This window comes from Aythya fuligula, chromosome 4 (genome assembly GCF_009819795.1).
Source record: "Aythya fuligula isolate bAytFul2 chromosome 4, bAytFul2.pri, whole genome shotgun sequence".
Classification (NCBI taxonomy): domain Eukaryota; kingdom Metazoa; phylum Chordata; class Aves; order Anseriformes; family Anatidae; genus Aythya; species Aythya fuligula.
The window spans coordinates 3,416,673-3,443,761 of NC_045562.1; the positions used below are offsets into that span (position 1 = coordinate 3,416,673).

Sequence of the window (27,089 nt, forward strand, 5' to 3'; positions counted from 1 at the left end):
TCATATATTGTTAACTTAGAATTACTTAGAATTATTGTTAACTAAGAATTACGTGTAATTGGGCTGCTAACATTTTTTTTGGGAATTTTCTGTAATTTTTCACTTGGAGCTATCCCAGAGTTCACAATTACAGAATACTGAAAGACTGCTCTGAAACACTAACTTCATGCCTAATCAAGCAACTCTGAACAGACTGCCCAGATAATCACATCAAATGATTTCATGTTTGGTAATGGCACATTAGCATAGAAACATGTATAAGCAGGTGAACAACTTAATAAAAAACACTTCTTCCACATCAGTAAATATTATAATTAAAAACATACAAAAAAACAAACCAACACAATGCTATTGCCCATATACAAACACAACCAGCAGACAATTAAAACGGTGTACTAAATAAGACAGAAACGAGAACAGGGAAGCTGCTTGCATTACACAAGCACGTTTATCTTTCCTTCCTCTGAAGCATCATGGTTGAGCTGCCTCTTTCTCACAGCAGGGCTCCACACTCCAGGTTTCTCAAGTCCTCTACTACTGCAACTTGTCAGAGCTTCCTTTCCAAAGCAGCAAGTCTCAATGAAGGGCTGTTCATTCGCAGGAATTCAGTGGTTAAAGACACAGCTAATTTGTTCAACCTTCCATTGTTACCTGAGGTAATTTTAGAAGTGCAAGAGGATCCTTCCTGGTGCAGAAATAATTTTTGGGGAACACTTAGAGATTCATATTCATATACTGCTCTTACTGTGTATGACACAGCGGGCACAAAAACAGCAGAGGAAACACTGCAAAATATAAGACTGACTGAAAATTTTAATTAGTTTTAAGTTTGTACAGAGATATATATTTTACAGTACTGTTGTGTTGTTTCATGTAAGCTGTTTACATCATTTTTAATCTCTTAAATTTCCACAAATATTGACCATATTTTAAATCACTCAGTGGGATTCACTGAAAAGCAGATTGCTATTAACCATGGCTACAGAACATGCACAGAACAGATCTTCGGTTGGAATTACAGCTTCAGCCCCCCCCCTGCCCCAAACGCTTGCTCATTCTACAAGCAAGCGTCAGCTATAGTGTACTTCCTTGAAGCATGGTCAGGACAGGTCGATCTCATGTTCACTGATCAGGAAAATTAGTGATCACTGCAGGATAATTGTACAGTTTCAGCAGGATTAAAAAAAAGAAATGTGTTATTTACACATCAAGAGAGTTGCCTTCATTTCAGTAGGAATATATTATATGAGTAAACATCAGAAGTTACACGGTAGTAGCATATGCCAAACCAAAAATATACATTTGATGTGTACAAATTTTTAAAGCATATTACAGGCATTGCAAATGTAGATAATTACGTTAAAATATTTTCAATGACATAGCTACAGTTTAAATTAAGAACTGGAATATTATCAACAAAAGATTTATCTGTTCTTTAGTGTTGATCTATACATATTTAATCCAAGTGTGTAGTATTTTGTTATCAAGAAGAGGACCACATTGTAGCAACTCTAACATTACATATGATCTCAGATAATCTAAAACCATTACACAACTCCTACCAACAAATTCAGCTCTTCTAACGATGCAGCTGTTACTACTGAACACAGTATTCTGCTTTTATTCCACAACAGTGAAATAACACCCTCATCCCCCTTTTTTCAGGGAAAAAACAAGATAGCTAGACAAAATAACGCTAGTAGAGTATGGCTATACTGAAACCTTGGGGAAAACTTGAGATTTACAACTGTTTTGCACACTCCCTTCAGTGAGCTTTTTTTCTAAAAAAGTGTAACTTACATAAAAACAAGTGGGGAGACCACACAATACATTACACCAGATCTGCAGTACCTGAACACCTGCTTAAATTTCAGCCTCACATTATCAGTACTAACCATCCAGTTTTGAGGCACAGGAGAGCTAGAGCACTTAAATAGACTATTTTGTAACTTGAAGGAAGATGTATATTTTTCTTAATGCTGTATAGAAGTTCAGACTCCCAGTTTGCTCTGAAAGCATTGCTTTTCAACAGCTGTTCTTATCAAGCTGAATTACAACTCGTCCACAACGTAAAGAATTTTAAAAAACATGTAGTAACATGCTAATCTGCTGGGGAGAGGGGTGGGTGGGAAATCAAAGCTTTGGTCCTCACAGTTCTCCACTAGATGATGGTTAAAATTTCTGATTTAAAACACAAGATTTTGATTTTTTTTTTTTTCCTCTATCTAGGCACACACTATGCCTGGCATATTATACAAGACAATAGCTTACCTAACCTAATGATTTATACTATGTTTGTTGAGGTTCATTGTGCTTTGCATGAAATAATAATAAAAAAATAAAAGAAATGGAAAGAAGACAACACAAGGCTAGAGAGAATAAGAGAGAAAACTGCAATTCACCATGTGAGAAATTTGTTTTTACAGCTGGCTAATTACACCCTATAAATAGCTGAAGAACAAGTCAAAGAGCACGTATTGGAAAAAAGATATTTTAAAAATTATCTCTATATTCAAGTATTAGATAAATTATATAAGACTATTTCACAGATAAATGTTAGGCCAATGATGAATTTTAAAAACAAATCAGTAGAAACATCATCCAGAAAAAAAGGCTAGTTAAAATATAGATATGTCAAGCTATGAAGCTTAAATTAGTGCAGATAATTTTATATTAAATCCAGATATCCTGAAATATACACAATGGAATCATCCCAGTTTTCACAAAAGTTTAGAAGGTAGATGATAAAATTGCACTTAATTCTGAATTAATTCAGATAGCAAGTCATTCCCATTCCTTGCTGATCCATTTATAAGAAAGAGAAGGGAACAGTTTTATAAAAGAGCAACACGTTTTTGTACATTCTATTTCACTTTTAAACATTTGGTCATAAACGAGGGCCACAGTTTCACTATCTGTCCTGCTGATCGGAATCAGATATCCTCATATCTGATGTAGACAAATCTAATACAGGATTTACAAATCCAGCATATTCTGAATTGCCATTATCATCCATTTCAGCACTAACAAAATCATTCTCCCACTCCAGTCCATTCGAATCATCAGAGGCTGAAGCTGGATTACTTCCTGTCTTCTTGCTATTAAATTTTAGTGCTGCCCGGAGTATATCTTCTTCTGTTTTTGAGCGTTCTCTCACTGGAATCATTCTGTTCATGCCTGCAATTTAAGACGTTTATGAGAAGGTCATAATTGAGAAGCATACCTTAAAGTTTGTGTTAAAACATCAGAGGAAACAAGAATCATTTAGAGATCCAGACTCAGTTAATTTCATTCCTGAGTATCACTTCTTTTTTTTTTCCTTCATTCCTAAGCATCACATTCTTTTTTCTCCCCTGCTGTTGTTATTCTCATTAAGTCAATAGTTTGCAGCCAGCTTTGGCCCAAATAAATGCAACAGCTAGTGACACTGCTTTACAGAGTTGTGAGGAAGCCAGAAAACACTGTGAAACTACTTGGTAGGAGTGTTTACCTCTCCTGTATATGAAGCCTGCTGCCCTCCATTATGTGCACATGAATACTGCTATGAATAGTACTATCTACTATGCTCAAACATCTTCAATCCACTATTACAGTACTACCATTAGACGTGTAAAATGGTTATACACTACCACTAGCAGCATATGATCGTGCCCAGTTCAGGATCCAGGCATTTCATGTTAAGAACCCTCTTATTTGGGCAACAAGAGCTAATAGCTCTTGCCCACACTAGATGAAAAAAGAAGCCAGGTATTCCTAGGAAAATTTGTGAACGTTAAATCATTCTGGTTCAGAAGCCTGTTTTGACATGTTAGTGCTCTTGACAGTGCCAAATATTTGAATCATACACAAACTGTCAGGAAAACACAGCATATTAAAGCCAAAAAAAAAAAAAAAAGTTGTGTGGTGGTTAAGAGAACTCCTAGCTTATTTTTGGTGAGCTTTTCAAAGTCAATGTCCCCAAATTTGGCTAACTTTGAAACAAAGACAGGGGCTTTTGCAGATTTACTAAAAAGAACAGGAAAGATCTACAACAAACAGCTGCAAGAATAGTTGGGATAATCACCTAGAATGCAGACTTAAGAAAGTTTCCAGTGGGAGTTACAATAAAAGTAAATTCTCTTAAGCAAACAAAAAACCCGACCAACTAAAACACCACCCCAGGAAACATCCATAATGTTTTCTGAAATACTTCAGTCAAAGATGAGTGACCAATTTCTGTACTTTGAAACAATAAAGAATGAACTGTTCCTGTTGCTACTAGCTCACAAGAGGGCAGCATTTCTTTACAGTTAGTTTTGTTGTGGACTTACTCTACAAGTCAGTTGAATTTAATGGAAGAGAAAAAAAATCATTGAAGGATCCAAAGAAAAGAATTATTAGACAGATAACCACATTTGTCAAAATAAGCAGCTTTCTAGCTAAAAATCATTTAAACTTTAAACCACCTTCCCTTTGTAAAATGACAAATTTACAATCAACATAGTGGTAACTGTCAGCATTTCTGACTTGTAAATTGAGAATGACAGAACGTATACCTTCTTCATCTTCCCACTCTAAATCTAATGAAGTGCTGTCATCATTTCCACTCATCGATTTTGTTTTGGTCATTAAGTCACAACTGCTCTCTGTGTTTGGCGTCAGCACGGTAGCATCAGATGAAAGTCCTATATGGAGGGAAAAAAGTTCATAAACATATTTGAATCTGACATTTAACATGGAAAACTGAACTTCCAAAGAAAGTTTTCATTGCATTTATCTCCTTTAAACCTCATTTGAAAAAGGACTTCATTCATCACTTCAAGGAGTACACAGTAGCTTTTTAATAGTCAACACCATGAAGATATTACACGAGGACATTTAGTCACACTGTCTAATTAGAACTGTAGAGGAATTCTGTATGCAGTATGCCTGACTTGCGTGAAGACTTACAGACCACCAAACTTACAAATATAATGGTTAATAAAATTATTTTCCTATTAGCTGCTAGTGAAACTTTCAAATCTAGGCAGCTAAACCTTCTGTCACACTTAATTAGAAAAAAGTTAACCATTAGTTTAATTCTAATTATTTTGCTACGAAACAGTTAGAGAAAGCTACACACATACGTTTGCATCTTTAAAAAACACTTGGGTTTTACAAGAAAAGTTCACTGCATGGATGTTGCCTCCACAGAATTGGAAAGCCTTAGTAAAACAAAACCCATGCATGGAACTTGTTTGCTTGCAGAACTTGCCTTTGAGAACTGGAATGATTGTAGTTGTATTTGCTGCGTGTTTTGAGCCACTGACACACATGGGATTAAAGAGGAAAATAAGTTGCTGATTTTTTTAATACGTGTGTGTATGTATGTGTGTATATATATAAAAAATATACATAAATAAAATACATATAATAATGTTTATCTGGGGGGGGGGAGAATGATGGTGTTCCTCCTAGTCACTTAATATTTAAAGACATACACAGGAAAGGGAATACTTACTGCTACTTCGAAAAGCTTCATACTGGAATTTTGAATTTCTTAAGAAAGAATCAAAATCTTCTTCTGCCACAGAGCTGTAAGAACAGTGCAGGTTTTGTTTTTATAAAAATTTAAAAATTTATAAGATTTATAAATTGCTAAAAACACCATAAAAAGAGATATTAATCCACACATCCTGTTTGCACACTTTTAAAGAAACTTCTCATATCCCAGTCCCTTTCTATGCTACAAAGTGCATACACTTTTTAAAAAAAAAAATAAAAAAAATCCACAGGATGGCTTTCCATTTTTACCGATCACGTGCACCCGAGTTTGAACTTCTGCTCAATTTTCATTAGTAATTTCAGCTAAAAATGAATTGTCTTGATATCTGCCATAAAACAACACTTCTCACTCTGTCATTAGGAATAATGCCTCATTAACTTTCCTATATTTAAAAAAAATCAACAACTCTGTATTCATTTCTAAAACCCAGCTAGTTCCTACGCATTCATAAACCATTTTGACAGTCCCTTTCCTTACTGTACTTCACTCCTCTAACTAAAAATCCCTTCTATTTCCCCTTCTCTTCCATTAAAAACAGACTGACTAGAGCTTTTTCTAAACTCAAACACCGTTTCACAGTAAACATTTTTGTACTTTGTAAAGAGAACTAAAATATTCATGAAGAAACAGGCAGAATACATAAATTATTCCATTCCTGATTTGGTTAGTGTATACTTATACTGAGCATTTCAAACAGGGTTCTGAACAATAAAAATATTTTGAAATTAACTGAGATTTTACATTTAAATATATTTTTAATATAAATACTAGATTTTGCGTAAACACACATATATACACATGTATATATACACACATATCCCTGTGATTCTGAGAGATATGATGTATAAATAGATGTGTGTTAGTAGCTGGGAACAGGTTTGATTTTGTATGAATCAGCTGAATAACTACAACAAAACCCAGGGTGAATGCAATCAAACCTAAATATTTGCAGATTAATAGCAACCAACTTGCATTCAGTAATTACTTGGTGTGAACAAAACTGCAACAAATCAAAACAATTCTGACTTAGAAATGCTGTGTACATAAGTTTTGAAAAACTCTTTTTTGTGAGTGGGAGGTGAGAAACAGCAGTAAAAACAGTCACAGGTCACAGTTATTATTAACATTCTGTATCTTACCTTTGATAGTCTCCGTTATTAACAGCATGTGCTCTCTGTGTTATCCTTTGCTGTCTACGTTGCTATTGAAAAAAGTAAATTGTTGAAAATGCTGAATGCAGTCACTCAGATGAATACACCCAATTGCCATTCTCTTAACTGCAGCATTAGAAAGAGCATTGTCCCGGTCTTTGGAGAAGTCCAAGTATAACTAAAGACTAACTTTTATTTAAATAAAGATCATATTTTAAGATACTGAAGAGAGCGTTAATGCAAGTAGTATTACTTTTAATCTTTAAGATCTCTGCATTTAAAAGAAGGTAGTTTTGTGAATAAAACTCATAAAATTCATACTCATAAAATTAATGAGTTGTGCACAAATGATCAATAAGCATCAATTTGTCTAGAAATACGTGAATACTGCTTCATTCACAATTAAATCTGTTCTCTTCTGTACCTTTTTCTCTTCTCAAGCCACATGTATTTTCAACACCCAACTAACACCTGGGTTACATTTGATTTGTTTTGCTCTGTGTGGAAGAATGACAGCCTACCATTTTAAAAAGATTTTCCTTGAGGTCCTTTTATCTCTACATGAAGCAATACTGCCATCTCCTCTGGGTGTCTGTACCAGCTTCATTTATATTAGTTAAAACTTTATTGCCTTGCTGGACCAGAAGTATTAATTCTTCTACACTCTTAGTGCTTTCATGATATCGCTAGGGAGAAACAGTTAGAAAAATGCAAGATGCAAGCCAAAAAACGCATTCATTTTGTAGTCATAAGAGGAAGAACATATGTCATGGAAGTAGGGTTCTGCTGCTTCTCAAGTTGGGGTTTAACAGCTTAAGGTTGTCTTAAGTTTATTTTCCCTGCCTTGAAAAAAATAAGAGTGTAGGAACTGGGTACAGCAGCTATGAGGAAAGGTAAATCAGTTATGAAGTGGTACTTGCTCACCCTGACTACTGCAAAGGCTAGGATAAAAATCAACAAGCTAGCTTTATAGACACACCTGACATAACTAGCTACCATGTTTTATGAAAAATCTGTTCTCAGCCTTAATGGATCTGTCCCTGCAAAAGAAAAACGGGGTGTAAGTAAACCAGGTTTTTTAGTGTCAGCTTTAAATTTCAACCAACAGTTGCTCTTAGCTGGGGAAACAGTCTTTTTTGAGATATTTGATCAGCTACTATTCTAAATTCCAGGATGACGATGACTTTGTTTATCGGCACTTTCCCTCGCAGGTATTACGAAAAAGTGTCAGAATAAGCAGACTGAAACCAGTAAGGAAAGCATAGAAGGATCAGAAATACCACGTAGCATTGGTGGTTACAGGCAGGAATACTTAGACAAGCCGGGAGAAAGAGCCAGGAATTTGGCACCAACATAATTAGCAAGTCTGGAAATAAATCAATTACCGATATATGCCTTTTAAAATTCATACACCCACATAGCTTCCCACAAATTATCTACCCATTTTGCTGGATCACATGCAAATATCTAGCGCTGTAATTTCCAGGATACATATATATTAAAAATTGCTGCTGTTACATTACTTGACAATTAGTATGGCAACATCAGCAAGCCAAAATAGTTTTTAAAGGGATGCCACATTTCCGATGAAAAACCCATTTTTTCATTTAATAGACTTTTGCCCATAAACAGAGAAGACACCAGTTATGTATTCAAAAATGGATTCTAGCTGATCTAGAAAGGGGTTAAGTGTTTATATATACACATCTATGTAAAAGCTTCCTTATAATCCTTATGGGGTTTTGCAGTGATTATTTGTGAAGGGGGTAAGCGGTATTATTTTTACAAGAGATGAAAATTAAAGTCTCCATAAACACTTTCTGTTGTAGGTTCTGCCTAAAAGAGGTGCATATTAAAAAATACCAAGAGAAGGAAAATAACATTTCTCACACAGAACTTCTGCAGAGAAATTAAAGCCTCAAGCATAAATCAAGCTACTTTTCCTGACTTTATATACACCAAAAGTGTTAGAAAAAGATAGAAACATGGGAAAGAGTCAGAATTAACCTCCCCACCCCAAATGGCAAGAGGATGGAAAGAGAAATCTAAAGTGAGACCTGAGCTATACTTAGTAACATCAATATTAGATGAAAACTGAGTCATCGGTACCAGTCTGCAAATAGCAGCTTTCAATTCATTCACTTCTGAATAGAGACAAAACACTCGAGTGAAAGATCTTGCCTATATCTACTGTAGAATTCATTTTTTTCCCCATACGTCTAATTTTGAAAGTTTAGAAATTTACTCTTAATTGAACAAAAACCACGTCTAGCAGACAGTTACCTCGAACATGCTACATTTTCAACCATACATGTTACAACATGAACAGACAGTGAAGCTTTGAAAATGTTCTTTTTAAAATACACATTTCTGGCAACCTGAGATCTGTGTGAGAACACATTTAATAGCTTATTAAGATGCTGAAATATTAAACGCACTGTTATGTAATTCTTTGAACTGCATCATGAAAACACTCTGTAATAAGTGCTGTAAGGAAACTAAACAATAACTGTTTTCAGAGAACAGAACGTCAAAATATGGCTTTTGTTTTGCTTGACTAAGCTCCAAAAGCATAGATACCAGACATCTAAAGGTAGGCACAGTTAAATACTCAAAAGAATACTTATGGCTGGACTTTGGCTACTACACGTACAATCACAAAATGATAGAACAATTTAAGGGTGGAAGGGACCTCAGGAGGTCATCTAAGTCCAACCTCCTGCTGAAAGCAGTAAATTCAGATGATTCAAATGCTTATCTTCATGTTAGCACAAACCACAGAGACAGGGAACAATTATGTGCACATAAATGTGTGTATTCATTTTATAAACCTAAATGATGTCATAATGTGTGCTTAATTTTAGGATTTTTAGTTAGGAAATCACCACAGATCTCTTTACATTAAAGATCAGTAATTTCTATATAATGTTAAGGAATCTGTTGAGCTAATTCTAGATTAAAAATCACAGATTTCATTCAAAAATTTATATTAGTTGTTATAATCTGTTTCAAACAATTGTAATGATTTTCAGCTATCCCAATCAGATGTACTTTCAAGTAACGTATTTCTTTCTTTAATGGAACTTACAAGCCACAGCAATTTCCTCATTACATTTCCTGAGATGTAAAGGATATTAGGAAAGTCTGCATACATAAAAACAGAAGAGAAGCTCTGATATATATTGGGGTCTTTTTCCCCTCACCTCCAAGAGCTTTTTCTGCTTTGCTGCCCTGGCTGCTTCACGTTGTGCAGCATATAAAGCCTCTTCTTCTATTCTTAACTTCTCCTCTTGTAAGGCTAACTGTATATAAACAAAATAGTAATGGTTAACAAAAGCAGAACCTATCTATCTTCCTATGAACAAAATTGTAAGTTCAATAAATCAAAAGAAGAACTACTACAAAAGAAAAATAAAATAAAATTGATTCTAGTTAAAACATTTTTCTTTATTAACCGGATCTAACAGCTTCCCCCCAGCAAACAACCCAAGAAATTTAGATAAAACATTATCATCCTATTGAATAATCATTACTAGTGAATTGCTGTAAATGCATGATTGCCTCTCATTATGGACTACCCAGTGAAAGACTTCAAACTTCAGCTGTGTATTTCATTTCTACTTTATTAAAAATATCCTCATTTTCTGTTGCATTCCCCATCATGTTCCATTAATTACTGCAACACTCTGATTCAAAACTGAGAAATTGTCTTTTCCTTAAGCTCTGAAAAAAATCTGAGCTCACGAAAAGCCGAATGAAGTATACTTCGCATTTTGCCTTTCGTACAAAGAAAAGATGGTAAAAATTTAACAGATCTCAATAAGAGAGCCAGACTATTCGTTTCATTCTTCAGCTGTGAAGTTATTAAAAAGAAGCAAAATTATGATGCAAACTTGGTTGCAGAGCAATCTCTCTGGGTATCTTGTTGACTAAAAATGCCAAATGATGAACAAAACCTACATTATTCATGTGAATGAAATCTTGTGTTCATGGTTGATCTTAACTACATAAAAAAGAAAAACTACCCACACCGTACTAGCTACCATAACTGCTTACCTCTGACTGAAGTTTCATATCAACAGCTTTTTGCTTTTCAGCAATGGAGTCATAATGCCTCTCTTTCAAGTCAGCGATTTCTTCATCAGTCAACGGTCTAAGAAGCATGAGAGAAAAACAAAAAGACTAAGCATTATTTACTCATGACAACCCTAAGTTGCAAAAGTAATTTAAATGTATCCACAGTCTTTCTTTCTTGACTTGCCCTTTAAAGCAAATTCAACAAGCTGTGCATTTGGCCTGCTACTCCTGAGCCCAGTTCCAAAGTTCCAGTTTATTTGAGATAATGCTGTCCTGCCTTTCCCTTATAAGGCTTTTTTTTTTTTTTTTTTTTTCCATTTTATATAAAAAAAAAAAATACCCTCAAAACATCATTTGCTAACAGAACTAACAGAATAAAATGGTTAAACTGTCATGGCTGTGTAAATCTCACTTTTTCCTTATTTGTTCAGGTGCCCTAATTGCAATTTGTTCCCCTTTCATTTGTTGCCTAATTTTATGTATGTAACAAACAACAATAGAAGAGTATTATAGTAAAACTATAATGTCTGCTATATTATTTTTCTGGGACTGCTGACAGGGAACAACATTTTGAGAATCGTCAAACTTAAGTAATACAGAACATCTAGAATTAGGCAAACAAAGTATATAATTCAGTGCTTTCATACATTTCCTATACAGCAGGCCTCTAAGTTTCTACTGCTTACATAAATATTACCATGATCACAAAAAAATAAAAAAAATCACTGAAGTTGCAGCCCAAATGCCTGTGTAATTTTAAAGGCAGCTCCTGTGTAATTTTAAAGGCAGCTCCCGAGAACAAGAATAAAGACTCTTTACAATGCACTCAAGAATGGATTTTGACAGGAAGTCTCAACAAATTTAATAATTTAATAGGAGAGCAGAGGGAGAGACCCTGAATCTTGATGTCTTACCTGTGACTGCTTCCTGGACTTTCCCCCTGTACATTTAAAAAAAGAGAAAACAAAAACACTGATTTTTAGAGAATCTCATTAGTCAATCAATTTTAAGAGAGGAAAAGTGCACAGTATGAAATGAGTTTATCCCATAATATATATATATATATAAATAAAATGTATTTTATAACTGGGGAGAAAAAAAATCCTCCCTTACACAGTTTTAATTTGGAATTTCAAAAGATCTTTATCATGTAATCAACCAAAGTGCATGACTAAGTAAAACAAATAAGTACTTCCAACTGAAAATAAATATTCCAGTTGTGTATTTCAGGAATCACGCAACTAGCCTGTGTGTTCTTAAATACAGATCAGGGTATTGAAAATACATTTTCCCTTACTATTAGGGATCTATATTCAATTCATAGTGAAGTTTTAAGGCCAACTGGTATTATTCTGAAGCAATCTTCAGCCAGTTTACCCGTAACTGTCAAGACAGTACTGCTAAAACATTCCTTAGCAAAGCAACTCATGCCCATTTACATATTCAGAGAGCAATTGCTGAGTCATTTACAAGAGCTATACCAGAAGAAAATTCTCCTTCAAGGTTTTTTTTGCTTATCTTTCTGTCTTTCTAATATCTTTAGTGGTCTCTTCCAAAAAGCATTACCTCCTATTCTCCTCCCAGACAGATTTCTCTCAGCTTTTCATCTCTCCCAAAGCATTGAATATTCATTCCTAGTGCAAGCAAAACCCAAAGTAAAAAACTCCAGCAACTTAAATCTAAACAAGTGTACACAGCATGAAGTAGGAGGAAGATACGGATCTTGCAACCGCACGTTGTGTGAGTGCACTGTACTAGCCGGTTTCACATTACGATGCAAGTACCTACCTCATCACTTTCCACGAGGTTCTCAAACTGCAGAAAAGAAAGCAAACAATCTTTACAATCCAATATAATTAGTCATTAAACACCTGAGGTAAATATCATCCTTAATGTGATTGTAAAAATACTACTCCAAGTGTAATACAGGGACTGTAATGCTATTTGAAACCTCCTCCTTTCTGAGGAACTACTACTGCATTTAGAGTAGGTCTTATCTTCTTATGTAGGTTTCTTTTCTTAAAACTTCACATTCTCCTAAAAAGAAGAGTCAAACTTTCACTACAGTTTATGTGAGGGCCCTAATCAGAATGAAATTTGTTTGGCTTATACGATGTTAATAATTCCATGCATCTGAAGCATTATAATACAAGCAGTGAAAGGAATGGTATGAGCATTAAATATACCACAGCACACATTCAATTTAAAAAGCACACAATGTGAGAGGTATGATGCAAGTAACTTCCCCCCTTCATGGCAACCATGATGATGATCAGAAAGTATTTGAAGAAGTTTTTAATTTACAGAAAACATAAGGTTACTTTTTACACAGAAAGTAACACACGCCCCATACCCCAGCTTTGCACATAAGATACTAAAGGTCAATAAAATGATGTAATGCTTTTGGTAGGAAGACAAAAAAAACAAACAGGTCTAGAACACCTTGCAGCATTCAAGCTGCATGAACTCATACAGCAGAAGTTGAACTATCACGTAACACAAAACAAAGCAAGTGAAAATTCTCCGTACTGTTTTTATGATAGTAATCATAAACACAGCCAATATATAAAAACATGGACAGCACCTACAGCGAGAGTCCTTACTGACCTCTGTATTGACTAACTGCTGTAAGCAGAGTATGAGGAAGAACTTGAGGGGAAGACAGAACCTTCTTTTCCCTATCATATCACTGCTGCAGGAACACTCTCACAACTGGAAACTGCGTGCTAAAAGCAGATTTCCCCCACTCTATATTTGTCCCTTTTCTTGAAAACCAAAGCAGCAATTAATTACTGTTATTCTCAGTAATGGGGACATCTGAAAGGTCTAGGACTTTCAGACTGTAAGAAACACCAATGAAAGTAAATCAGGTTATTCTGAGAATCTCACATTATACAACTTAACCTTACATTACCCTTGCCAAAAAGGGGTGATATTCAGTAGCCAAGAGGGATGTAGTGAACAAGATGGACTAGAGTGCATCTAATTATACAGTAACCTCAGCAGATTCTAGCTTTTCATAGAATCAGAATCACGATCCCACAGTCAAGAATTAAATATCCTGCACTTGCCAGCAGAAAAGGAAAATTACTCCTAGCACAGCAGGGATGAAAGACACGATTGACAGACTTTGGAATGCTCTGGCGGTGAGTATCAGGTGGGTACAGATTCTTTATGTCAGATCACAACAGATGGCTTTTCTTTACAAATGATAAATTAAAGTGAGATGATGTATTAAGGTTCTGAGGTACCACAAGAACTACAAACTTGCCACCTAGTACTGCATCAATTCAATCTAGATTACCCTAGAATATTTCAGTGTACCTAAACTGCAAGTAAGTATTAAAGGCATTGCTAGAATTCATTTTTTTCCCCCTAAAACAAACAAACAAAACACCCAATTCCCTCCCCCCATAAAAAAAAAAAAGGGATGGAAGTGTAAGCACTCACCTCTATAGTGAAGTGTTCTCCTGTTGCACATGTTCTGAAATATTTTGATCTGTAAAAACAAGACTAGCGTTACTCTACAAAATAGTCATTGTTCCAATTCAGGGCAGAAGAAAAACAAATTTGATACTTAATTTTAAATAGCTTGTGCAACATTTAAATGTAAAAGGAATATAGAACCTTCACTTACTAAACATGTTTACTTGTCTCCCTGTGCTCTGCATTGCTATGACAGCACAGGCGCAAAACATTTAAACTTCTTGTACAGAACTGGAGAAAACAGACCCAAATGAGAGAAATCACTTATCAGCATGATGGACTTGACATTGACAGGCACTGAGCATCTCTGCAATACCTTTAATAATACTTGTCTTGAAAAAAAAATATTACGGACTAATTTTGAAAGCCCTTCTGTCCATCGTGGTACTTAAAAGTCTTTATGAGCATAGCATCTTGGACAATGTCAACGTTGAACAATGCACCCTATTTTGACAGCTTGATGCAGCTGGAAGGTTGACCTTCTATTTCCCCCATACCCACAGAAGCATGACCAACCATCTGAAGAGCAACCATCAGCCTCTGAGAAACGTGTCTACAGAGAGGTGAAGACAATGCTTCCCAGCTAGAAAACCAGATATTCAGAGTCTGGAATTTTATACAGGGAATCAGTCTCCTTAATCCTTAATCTACCTCAGTGTTATCCTTTGTAAAAATAAACAAATGCCAATGCAGTATTGAGTTACCCCAATCTATTTTACCCAGTGAAAGAGGTTTGGCTGTTATCCAAAAGTAAATTCAAAGTGGTGCTTCAGTAAAACATCCATTTCATCTAACTTTTGTAAAACCAGAGTTTCCTAGTGCAATTTCTCACCGATACAAGGAATAAATCTAAGGCCTCTGGCATTTCTATACTTGTAGCATAGATTGTTCTGCACTTGCAATCAACACCTACTGCCACTTTACTGAAAGCAACACGCTGGCCAAAGCCTGAACTACTTTAATCACATCATATTTCATCCCCATCCCATTTTCCTTTGGAGGTCAGTCAGAACATTCCTCTTCTAGCAAACTGCAACCTGCTTCAGCATGGACTTCTGGTCAACCCTTCCTTGTATATCGGCCTGTACCTTGCCATGCAGAATTGGCCCTAAAGAATCACTTCCAGTTGATTCATTGCTATGAAACTGGCAGCGAATGGACACTTTATTTCATGCACTACATCTTCATTGTAACTGGGACACCTGGCATGAACACTTGAAGTAATTTCACTCTTATTTCTGTAACATTTTGGCATGCAGGAGCCAGTACCATTAGGAATCTGGTTTAGTAAGATTGTTACACAAAATTGTTTTAGGACCATGTGTCTTCCAACAAAACTACACCCCTGGTTTACAGCATCAGGGCTGATGAAAACATGCTCGCTTATTTCAGACAGATGAGCTGCAGTCAGATTAGTTGCAAGAATTGCACAGTAAACTGTTGGAAAACTAAGACAATGCAGTGTGAGCTTACTAAACATAGCTACAAATATACCAACAGTGGTGACACTTCAGGGAAGATCTGGGGTTCCTGCTACCTGCTGAACAGGGACTCAGTAACAGACCTGATTCTGCACAAGAGCTGGAGCCCTGAAATCCCAGAGTGACCAAGGACAGAAGTGGAGACATCAGCTTTATCCCTACACACTCCAACTTCAACTGGAATAAAATATTAAAATGCTTACAGCTTTTGTTAGTCCCATTTAAGCTCTACTTTCTCTTTATTTTATAGAACAGACTTTAGAAACACACAGATTTTAAAAGGCACTAGGGAAAGCAGTTTGGCTGGTAGGCCATGGGACCTACAGAGACCATCAGGTCAACCTTCAAGTTCTAAAGCAACTAAAGACACTGACTCCAAACCACTCCGTTAATATATATGTACCTTATTCTCCATTTATGCATGAAAAAAAAAAAAATCACAAAAAAAAATAGCATTTAATGTATTAAAATCATGACATGAGGTAATTTTTTTTTTTTTCCACACTAGTGGTGAAAGGGGTTGTTTTGATTTTGCTACATTTTGTTTTGTGATAACTATCCCCCCCCATCTAAGCAAACAAATATACATGGTGTCTACATTATTTATTCTTTTATTTACTTATTTTAACTGTCTATTTCTAAGAATCCTTACAGTCAAACATCGGGACAAAGTGGCAATGACCTACTTTCTAATTATGGCTGCAGCTTGTAGTATTTTAAGCAAAACTATTTCAGAGAAGCATAAGGACAGTCCCTAAAAATAATAAAGAGCTACCAACAGAAAGTTTGTTTTTACAGAAAGGTGATCTTAAACTATACCAAAGATGACTCTCATGTTTTATTTCTCTCTACATGTGCTCAACACGAACTCTAAAATCACTGCAACAACTCATACACAAGTCCCCAAGTATTTTAACACAATTTAGTGTCTTGCAGGTCTTGGAAACACTTATTAAAACTATATTGTTAATTATTTAACTCAAAATTTACTTCTTCTAGTTAGATCTTTGAGCATCAAAGAACAATGAATTTCCAGTTTCAGAGAAAAAAATAAATCTGAGTGACTAAGATAATCACAATTAACTTGATAAGCTACATTATGCTGTTCAAGATGCAGACAGATCTGCAGAGTTTGGTAGCAATCTAGCTTTTAAACTTAGGAAACTTGCTATAACAAACATTTCACAGTTTTGTTTTTAATGCAATTCCCCGTCTCTCCCTCCATGCCCTTCAGAACACCTGAATTGCTCAACACTCCAACACCACTCCATAAACTACCAGCCCAGGCAGAAAACAAAGGTCTATTGGGACATACTCTGCCCGACTGCAAGATGTAGCACTGATGATCTTTTTCTCATAAGCTGCTTACAAATATATGATATTCCAGTTTCAAAGTTTAAAAGAAAATCCAAACAGGAGGCCCCCCATCAGAAAAGTCTGTTTCCTCAACTACCATTTCGTTTTGCTGACGCTTCTTAAAACCCTTCACTACAGGCAACACCTAAAGGAACATAGGTAGTAATTTAACATTACAGCAGCAGACAATAGTTTATTTCACTGCTAAGGAGAGTCTGATGTTGGACTACCAGAAGGAATATATGCAGACCCGAAAAGCTAAGCCATCATGGCAAACAACCTTTTCCCTTGAGGGAATGCTCTTATGAATCCTTCATGAATCCCCCGCAGCCTAAGACAATGTCATTTCTCTCAATTCTGTGCATCCGCATTCATACGTGCCACTGAGAAAGCCACGCAGGCATTAACCTGGTAGCCACGTGAAAGGCACCAAAACACACAAAGTCTGCCAACTTTCTCATCAATCTCAGTGAGAATTTGCTGAAGTTTGCTGGAGAATACAAGGAAGCTGAGCGTGGCAGGAAGCTAACCAGCGGTACTTCATGAATCCGACATGCACCCAAGCCAAACACCAGAGATGCTGCTGCAAGAAATGATGAACATACAAGAGCAGCAAGCCAACAAGAAAATATACATGTATTTTTCAACTTCCAACCCAAAGTAATGCAGTATTGTAAACATACAGAAAAAAAAGTAATAAGGAAAAAAAGCATAGGCAATAGTCACTTTAGAGCAGAGTGTAAGATACAAGATAGCAGCATATCTAGCAGCTGCTGTTAAGCAAAGCCAATCCTCTGCCTGTGTGGACTCTGTCTCCTACCCCATGCCGGGCAGTCAGCTGAAGGTAGCAGGGCAGGAAAACCAACCAGAAACCAAGCACAAACCCACCAAACCTCACAACCAAACCCGTCAACCCCAAGGGTACGCACGCTTCGCAATCACTGCCCCCGGATGCTAGAAACAGACTGTGAGCCCAAGCCATAGGATCACCAAAACACCACGTGCAGAGCCAGAGCCTATCAAGCTCTGTCTTTCCCTCTTACAGGGCAAGGCACGGCTGGCTAAGCGACACCACACAGGCACCCCAAACACCCCCGGTTATACCCAAACAGACCCCCCCTACACCCACCCTGCCGGGAGCAGCCCGGGCTTTGCCCCCTTCCCCTCCGGGGCGACCCCCGGGGTCCCTGCAACAAAATGGGCGCCGGGCTCCCGCTCGCCCCTCACCTCTCCCAGCCCCCCCGGCTGTGCCCCGGGCCAGAGCCCGGCTGCGGGGAGAGGAGGAGGAGGAGGAGGAGGAGGAGGAAGAGGAGGAAGAGGAGGAGGAGCAGGGCGGAGCCGGCGCCTCCCCGCCCCGGGGAGGGCAGAGGGGGAGCGGCGCTGCCCGCTTACCCTCCGCCTCGCTGGAGCCGGCTCGCTTCCCTCCGCAGGAGCGGCCCGCAGCACCACCGCGCCCAGCAGTTCCCCATCGCATCCTGGGATCTTCCTCCTCTTCCTCCTCCTCCTCCTCTTCCTCCTTCTCCTCCTCCCTGCGGGCCGCCGGCGCCGATTCAAACAGCCCCAGCGGCCGCGCCGGCAGGGCGGCGGGGAAGGAACAAAGGGGCGGGCTGGGGGCGGCGAGGAGGAGGAGGAGGAGGAGGAGGTGGAGGAAGAGGAGGAGGAGGAAGGGGAGGAAGGAGAGGAGGAGGAGGAGGCGGGCGGAAGCGCCGTGCCGGCTGCGCAGAGGCCTGCACCGCCCGCCCCGCGTTGGCACCGCCCTCGGCGGCACCGTCCCGCCCCCCGGCGGGCCCCGAAAAGTGCTGGTTTTGCACCAAAAAGGGGAGGGGGAGAGGCGCTGTCACCTGTGGAAGGAGGCGGCTCGTCCCCAAAAGGTGTGCCCCTGTCGCGGAGGGGAGCAGACGACGCCTCACGGCCAGCTACGCCCTCACACACCACAAGCGCGACCCTTCTTCCTTTCCTCCTGTTTTCATTTTGGCGTGAAGAGAAATATAACAGGCTGTGAAATCCTGTGAAATCCTGCACCTTGGCACACGGTCACTACAGTGTGTCAATATTACGAATGCATCAAAACCAAAAATGTAACCAAACAACAGCAAAAATCAACACCCCCCCACCCCCCAAAAACATCCACTTCTGTAATTTCAGTCATGGAAACATCACCAACCTGCCTCAGCCCTAACTTCTCCCAGTTGGGTATGCCATTAACAAAAAAATATTAGACGGCCATGTAAAAGCCAGTACCTACCACAGGCTGCCTGTATTTGTCTCACTGAGGTTTAGCTACAAGAGCTGTGAGGGATGGTTCTGGCAGCAACCACGGCGCCTGAGCATTTCTGGCAAATGTAGAAAAAATCAGAACTGGCCCTGCATTGACATGCTCTAGGTGAACGTTTCTGAGAACTACAGTGAGACAAACAACGCGTGGAGGGCACACTGCACATCCACGTGTTACTCGGTATAACAAGGTAAACGATATATAAAAGAAACGCTATTGCCCCACACTGAAAGGGTCCCAAATCGACACTGACAGAAATCATATCAGATTGTACTCTGCTGCAAATACCCTAAATGTCTACCTTACAGAGTAGATATTTGAAAAATGAAACCTATCCGGTTATTTATTGGTTTAGATACAGGGCTGTGCTCACTGTAAGACTGCCAGTTTAATTTCCAGGAAAAGCTCTTCTAGCCAGTGACTTTAAAACTCTTCTGCACTTTTCTTATTAACCTGTTTCCTGTGGTCATGGAAGACCAGAAGAGCTGATGGCAGTATGGATTTAAAAGAAAAAATACTACAGGTTTCCAAAGGCCGGTATGAAAATGCATTGCCAGCAATCACACTTCTGAGGAGAGGAATTCATCTCAAGGCTCCTGCTGGCTATGGGCATCACAACACAAAAGAGAAGAAGGTTTCCCTTGAATTACTAAGAGTGAACTCAGTAAATGTCATTCAGATACCAGCCGAGTGGCTGTCAAACATACCTGAAGCACTGGTACCATTAGATTTAGCAAGATACCTCACTTTCTCCTCACCACCTTCAGTTTGTCTGGCTCCACATTGTAGCACCACAGCAGAACACATCATGCTAAGTGAACATTGAAGTTATATATACAAAAATTATGATCAGCCAAAACAAACAAACAAAACCCACCACCAACAAAAAAATAGTGACCTGTAACCACAAGAAATTGTTGCCCTCTTTTAAGTCAGTTGCTGATGAAAAAAGGCAAATAGCATTACTAGTGCGTACGCTGCCACAGCAAGGAGGAGGCTGGAATCGCCGATTACTAAAGATCCCACTGACACTGGACGTTGTCCATAAGTGAGAAGAGCTGGATTCCCACCTCGTCTGGTCCACCAGCCCAGCCCACCAGCACCCATCCCAGCTCAGACCAGGCTCTTGCTCAGTTGGCTGGGTACGACAAACGTGCCAACGTACCAAGGACACCTAGTGCCAAACCCTGCATCATCTCATTGATCTTCCATAAACATATTAAACCCAAGGGGTGCCAGACTGATACCCAGAGCACTGCATTCTTGAAAAGCCTTTGGTTTCTTCTCAATTTAAACCTCAAGACAGCAAATACAGCCAGAGACCTCTCTTCTGCTTCTTCCTTGGTCTCTGAGGTAGGCTGTTCAAATGCCATTCAGTCACCTTTCTCATAAGTTGCTGTACTCTTCTTGCTGCTGATGAAGGTACAACCAAAAAGAGAGTTTCTGCCCACAACATTGCCCTGAGGTTGCACCTAGCCTTCCCTGTAACAGGCAAAGTGATATTTAATGTACAGTCCAAACAAGCTAACCTCACCTATGTGATCACTGCAGCTCTTCATGAGGGAGGGCGTACGCTGTAAAAAGGTACCATACGGATACTGCTGAAGGAGGCAAATCCTTTTAGAGTAAACACTTTCTGTAGAGAAGCTGTCTGGGTGAGCTTACAGCTAAGGATGAAGGTAGACAGGTCCAGTAGAGAAACAGCACTCTGCTATTGTTTGCTGTGATTTGAAAAACATAATTAAGGGGCCATTTGTGCTGACAAAGGGAATTTTTGAGGTCTGTCTTGTGCCTCCGGTTGTGGGTTGCACCTTTAATTTAATGAAGCCACAAGTGGTATATTAGCAGTGAAAGAGTTAATTAGTTGCCAAGTTAGCTATCTGTCAGCAGTGCTGAACAGATGCTGGGACCAAGAGGAGGCAATTGCTACAACAGCAATGAGCAGTGGAAGGTGGGAGGAATATAATAAATTAATGCCAACCGAGCTCTGATTTTTTTTTTTCCTGAAAATGTGAGGTCAGCCTTGAAAGGTGCATTACAGTGATTGCATAGAGGATGTGAGAATGAGTGTGAAGGAGAAATAAAGCCAATCAGAAATGAATTACAGAAGGTGACGCATATCAAAGTGACTCAAGAGAAATATGATACAGGTTTCAGAAAGGGTTATTGGAATATATGATGCTTCATGATGCTGTTTTCCACAGAACTGGTGTTTTGGTGAGGCCTATGCTGCTCCTATTCCAAAGAAAAATGTTGCAGTAGTCAAACCTGACAGGCGATCATAAATTTCTTCATAGCAATTGGAGACCTTTTCTAATAGAGTCCCCTGGACTGTGAAATATGGGCCACCAAACTGGGGAGAGAAATGTCTAGGAATTGGTTGGAAAAAATAGAAAAGGGAAAATGGCCAAGCCAAGGCATGGTGTCAGAGGGTATGATGTTTTCCTGGTGACCTGGTGGGGTAGGAGTTATGCAACTTCGTAGTCTTTGGACCAGACCAGCATCTCTTTGGCTATACCTTCCTACAGGTTCCTTCCGTGCCTAACGTTAAGTTGCAGGGGGTATGTCAAGAAGCTGCCATGCTTTTAAAATGCAATGCACAGTCAGGACACTAATACGGACACCCATTTTACAGCAAATTATATGGTGCCTTTATCGGGGCCATATTCTTAGCAACATTAAGCTGCCTTGCCACAGCGCACAGCTACTCAGGTATAGAATATTCATTAAAGGAATTTGTATCGATTTTTTTTTTTTTTTATCTTGGCACTCTGCCCACTGCACATTTTCATGCCAAGATAAGATTCTTTAGTCATTTGTTCTTTCTATGTCTTAATGGCTTTAAGAAAAACCATGGTTTTAAAGAATCTCGAGGGAGAATGCTTTATAAGGCCCTTGTACTGACTACAGCCAAGTGGATTTCCAGCACATCTCGGGCACTCTCTTAGGCTGGCTTTGTTAGGAAGGAGTCAGGCATCACTTAAGCCATTTGTTTTGTGGCTATTCCTGTCTTCCCGATACCTTGGCAACTGTTCTGGGAGGAAAATGGAAAACAGAGGAAGTTTTAAGGACCAGGAAGAAAGAGAAGGTCACATTCAATCAGCACTTCAGGTACCAAAGTGAAGTAAGCCTGTTCATTTTTAGGAAGGAATTTTAGCAGGATTTGACCCTATTTTTAGAAATACCCATTTCAAATCAAATTCCTCTTGCACTTCTGCATCAGGTTTTATTTATTGTTGCAATTGTATCCCTTATTACAAATAGTTCTTCACCACTGTACCTTTTATGTTTATTTTTTGTAAAGGATATAAAAGGCCAACCCACCAGTGTTAAGATCTTTAGAATTTCCTCAGGACATTAGACTACAGCCCCAATTTTGGGAGCCGATCAGAAATGTGAGAGCACAGCCAATCAAACCATTCTAGCTGTCATAAATCTGTGTTAAATTGTTGTCATCTCCAGCTGCTCATTAATCCGAAACCTTTCAGAGAACCAGCACAAAACCCAGCCACATGTGTGCTTTAGCAAGAAGGGGCAGTAACTGAGAAGACCAGGGAGAGATAGGAGCAAGCACTGTCCCCACTCACCTGCAATCTGCTTCTGTCAAACCAGTTTGCTTTCCTGTGCTCTAAATATGAATGCTAATTTTATTCTGTTCTTCACTTTGGTTTTATCTGTGGGAAGGTTACAGGGTGAACCTGAAGGACCTCGACACAGTGTCCTTGATTAAAATAGGAACATTGCTACAGCTCTTACTTGGATGCAGTTAGGAACTGGCATTAAATGTTTTAAAAAAAATAAGTTTCAAGGGTGGAGAGCATCCTCAGTGGAATGGGATTGCCCCGTATTTAACCTGTTCTGAGAATAAAAAAGGCGATAGTTTATTATATTTGGGAGTTGGAAAACAAAGAGCAGAGCCAGAACATACAAACCACACGACGATCGGCTCGGTGTACTGGGGACACTAGCATCTTAAATTTACCCTGGCATGTAAAATGAGATCTCTAGGGGAAGTGACTGGTTTGACACTGGAATGATGCTCTTATAACAGATGGTCTGGGAAGAAATGAATGTAGAAGAATGCTAAATATTACATCTTTGACAATATGAGTTTTCAGGCTTCACATATTAGACCCCAGAATAGTTATTCATTCTGCTAATTCCCCAAGGTAAAAACGGGAAGCGTAGTGTCACTTACAATTCATCACCTCCCTAATTAAGAGCAAGAAAACATCCTTTGAGTATAACTGATGCCTTTCTGAACCTGCCATTAGAGCTGGAATGGGTAAAAACGGGGGCTGCCGTTTCCTTTTAAGTGTGAGGCAATGATCCCAGGGTACTTTTCCTACTAACGCTATTGATGACAACTCCTTTGCAGAACTTGGGGTCACACAACACACTGGCAACTACTCCAGTTCCACCTCAGTGCTTACAGCTGATGTGTTACAGCACTCAAGCTTTCAAAATTACATCCACACTAAAAACATCACATCTCTAAAGAGCAAGCAAGCAGTGCAAAGGTCTCTGTTCCTTCAGGGGCTGCACTAGCTCATGAAACAGCCTCTTTGGAGGTGCACAGAGAGGCCAAAGCTGCCTCTGTTGGACTGGGGCACAGCAGTTTAATGCAGTGGCACTTTTGTAGTCTCCTATGTGACATTTTAAAGCATTGTTAGGAGGCAAACAAAGCAAAACAGCTACATCTGAGGTCAGGCCTGCCTTTTGGTTATGTCCGGATAGTGCAGTAGGATCCTGGTCCAGTAGAGGGGCTCCTACACACTTGAATAGTGAAAGAGAAAGAACAGTATGACGGGTGAGACAGGTTGTCTGCGCTTTGCTACGGTTTCTTAAAAACCCCATTGTGGTAGTAATAGAACATCTATGCATTTGGATGCAGTGTGTTTTAAATTGTATGCCTTCATCCACAGTCCTGACTACAAATTGCAGCTCTGTCAGCTCTGCACAGTTAGCTTCAGTCTCCTGTTATGAGGTACACAGGGACAGGCATGGCTCTTTTCCTAAAAGATGCAATGAAGCAGCATAAATACACACACATATAAAGAAGTTTTCTCCTCTGGCTTACAGTAGTTACTGCAAGGTTTCTGGTGGGCTTGGTGTCAGCCCAGAACTGCTGCAGCAGCCAGTGGCACAAACTGGTTTGGTTTCCTTCTCAGTCTAGAGCACGTTGCTTAAGGCAGATCCTATCAGAGGAGGCAACATGCGGCTTCTGCTGACATCTCGCACTGTGCACCTTTCTAGCCCTTCTACAGAAAGCGAGCAACACCCAGGATCCAGAATGGAAAAAGGATTGTTCTGCAAATGTTTCTGTATAAGTAGACGGCAGACTTGCAGCATGGAGGTTAGATTAACTGGAGAACTTACTGAAAGGTACAAGGGCTTTTTGAGTTTTAGGAGGTGTGGAGGGGAATCCTTGTGCGTATCTGGGTAAGACTGAAGCAGTTGTGGGGCTCTTTGCTTTTTCTCTTCCTCCTTCACCTGCAGGATTATAAAGACGGGCGGTTAGGCACTAATGGCAGCGGGTGACTGACACGAGTGCTCCATCAGCGAAATGCTGTGGCTTTAAACAATACAGTGCCTCCCTCCCAGCAGCACTGATTTATCTCGGGGCAGATCACCTAGCAACAAAGTCTCTGTGGAGAAGGGTCTGGTGTATTTCAGGGAAAACACACCCTTGTAGAAGTGGGGCTAGGGCAAACACAGTGTTAGTTACGCCTAGGATTTTTATGAGTGGCTTTTCAGGAGCTAAAGGTTTTCCAATGGAGCAAGAATTACTTTTTATAACACCTTTTCTAGTTAGTAAATAGGTAACACTAAGAAAATAAGTATTCTGTTAGAAAGGTGACATTTTTCAGAGTGAAAAAGTGTTATCGGTACATATGTACCGACCTACACAGTCAAAGCAAGATTGTGTCTCATTTCAAAACAGCCATAAAAATGCAAATTAGAGAATGTGTTTGATTTTTTCTTATCTGATTCATTTTGAAGACAAAAAGAAATCCTTCCAGCCATACTTGGTAGGCTGCCTCGCTCGTACCAGTCGCGTGGAGGCAGCGCTGATGGCAGGTATGTTAGATCCACAAAGGGGACGTCGACCAGTTCCGTGTTTACATGATCAGGTGGTGAAACGAGGTGAGGACCCCCAGCTCCCGGGACAGTATCTGGGCCATCTCCATCACAGCCCCTGAGAAGATGCCACAGAACAGTTCACAGTGCTGCTGCTGCTGTTGTGATGACTTTTAGCGAAGCACCAAGCTGCAGCCAACGAACCCCTGCTGTATTGCACCAGGTAGAAAAGACGACTGGCTCTGTCAGATTTCTTTTTGCTTTCTACCACATCACCCTCAGGTGCCATTTCTGCAGTTATTTCAGTCAAATCTCACTTGCTGATACTTTGAGTGTCTATAACTTTGCCCAGTAGCAGATCTTGAAATCCCAGCCTGTTTCCTGAGCCAGAGCTGTATCTCTGAATGAGGCTCTCACGCACGGCATAACCATTTTTCCATTAGTGCACTAAAATTCTTCAATATCATTCCTCTTCATTCCTCTTACTGGAACTAGGACCTATAATTTGCTACTGGGCTGAGTTCAGGCTGGTTACCTACATTTTCACAGATTCTGAAACGAGCTCCTGAAGCGTGGATCTCCAGCAAAAATGCAGGAGTGGGAAACTAGCATGTTGAGGGTTCACAGACCATTGAGCTGAAGGAGTGAAGTGGGACTCGGAGAACCGTGCTCCATTCCCAGCTCTCCTGTAGACTTCTCTGAGATCTCAGATAAATCTCAACTCCCACTGATTGCCATTCCGCATCTCCACAAGAAAAAAATGTTTTTCAACCCTTTGTCTTTTTTTGTTTCCTTAGCCATCAGCCTTTAGAAACTGATATGACATCTTACAACTGGGTTTTACAGCACCAGATGCATAGAGGTTTGTAGGCACTAAGGGAAAGTAAATAATACCTGCTGCCTTCATGATCAGGGCTCAGGGACGGTGGACTCAGTGCCATGGGGAAGATAACTAATGACCCTGCAGTAACATTGCTCATGTTGACACAGTATCATGTTTAATAAGTTATTCAGAGGAGTTTCTTAAATTACATCTCTTCTGCATCTTCTCTTCAGCCACAAGCAAGGTATATATGTGTTTTTAAAGAGAGCATACATAAATGTTTTAACCTTGCCTACCAACAAGCTTGGAGTACCATCCTGCACTGTGATTGCCTGTTATTCAGAGGACCCTGTGCTCTGAAAGGCACGTCACAGAGATGGAAAGCTTTTACATGCAGGTTGAAGCAGTAAAAACTCACTGGCCTCAGAATGCCATCCCATTTAACTCTGAGATTTCCTTAAATGATCCATCTTACTTCCACCCCTCTTCCTTCCACCTTTACAAAAGGGGAGGTAGAGTCAAGCCTTCCTCTTTCAGCAAAGGTAAGGAGGAATTAATTAGTGTTACTTGATGGGCTACCCAAAAGTAAAAAAGGCTTTACACCTCTAGTCTTTGGGCCATCCTGCCTTTTAAAGCTGAATTCAGACTCCATGTTTTCCTAATCCTGCATTTCTTTGCTCACTAGGTGATGAAGTACATCAGCTAACGCCACCTGCAACAGTTGCTTTGCAGATTACACATTTACTGATGAGGAACTGCATTGGAGTTACTTGGTCCAACTGCAGAAGCCCCGAGGTGGTAAGAGTTGTGGTTTTCCTGGTGAGTGGGATTAGAT

The 27,089-nt window shown here is 39.4% G+C and overlaps 1 protein-coding gene across 3 annotated transcripts; it reads right to left on the reverse strand.

The window, feature by feature from the left end:
* Positions 1-821: 821 nt before the first annotated feature.
* Positions 822-18,686, reverse strand: AP1AR (adaptor related protein complex 1 associated regulatory protein). 3 transcript variants are annotated; one of them, XM_032186459.1, is made up of 10 exons: positions 18,468-18,686; positions 14,203-14,251; positions 12,541-12,567; positions 11,667-11,692; positions 10,732-10,828; positions 9,879-9,977; positions 6,664-6,725; positions 5,480-5,553; positions 4,536-4,664; positions 822-3,177 (listed from the first exon to the last, which is right to left on the reverse strand). In XM_032186459.1, the coding sequence occupies exons 1-10, from the start codon at positions 18,542-18,544 to the stop codon at positions 2,912-2,914; spliced, it is 906 nt and encodes a 301-aa protein (XP_032042350.1). In that variant the 5' UTR covers positions 18,545-18,686; the 3' UTR covers positions 822-2,911. The 3 variants fall into 3 exon arrangements, with proteins under 3 accessions (XP_032042350.1, XP_032042351.1, XP_032042352.1); XM_032186460.1 differs by lacking the exon at positions 18,468-18,686 and adding an exon at positions 18,005-18,072; XM_032186461.1 differs by lacking the exon at positions 9,879-9,977 and having other exon boundaries at positions 18,468-18,682.
* Between the last annotated feature and the right edge of the window lie 8,403 nt (positions 18,687-27,089).

What these genes read in the sequence shown, in the direction of transcription:
- AP1AR (XM_032186459.1), bottom strand. Translation starts at nt 18,544, where the DNA reads ATGGGGAACTGCTGGGCGCGGTGGTGCTGCGGGCCGCTCCTGCGGAGG. An exon ending in AGCAGAAAAAGCTCTTGGAG is followed by an intron (nt 6,726 to 9,878) that starts GTGAGGGGAAAA and finishes TTTTTTCAATAG; the next exon opens with CAACGTAGACAGCAAAGGAT. An exon ending in TGAAGCTTTTCGAAGTAGCA is followed by an intron (nt 4,665 to 5,479) that starts GTAAGTATTCCC and finishes CCCTCCATATAG; the next exon opens with GACTTTCATCTGATGCTACC.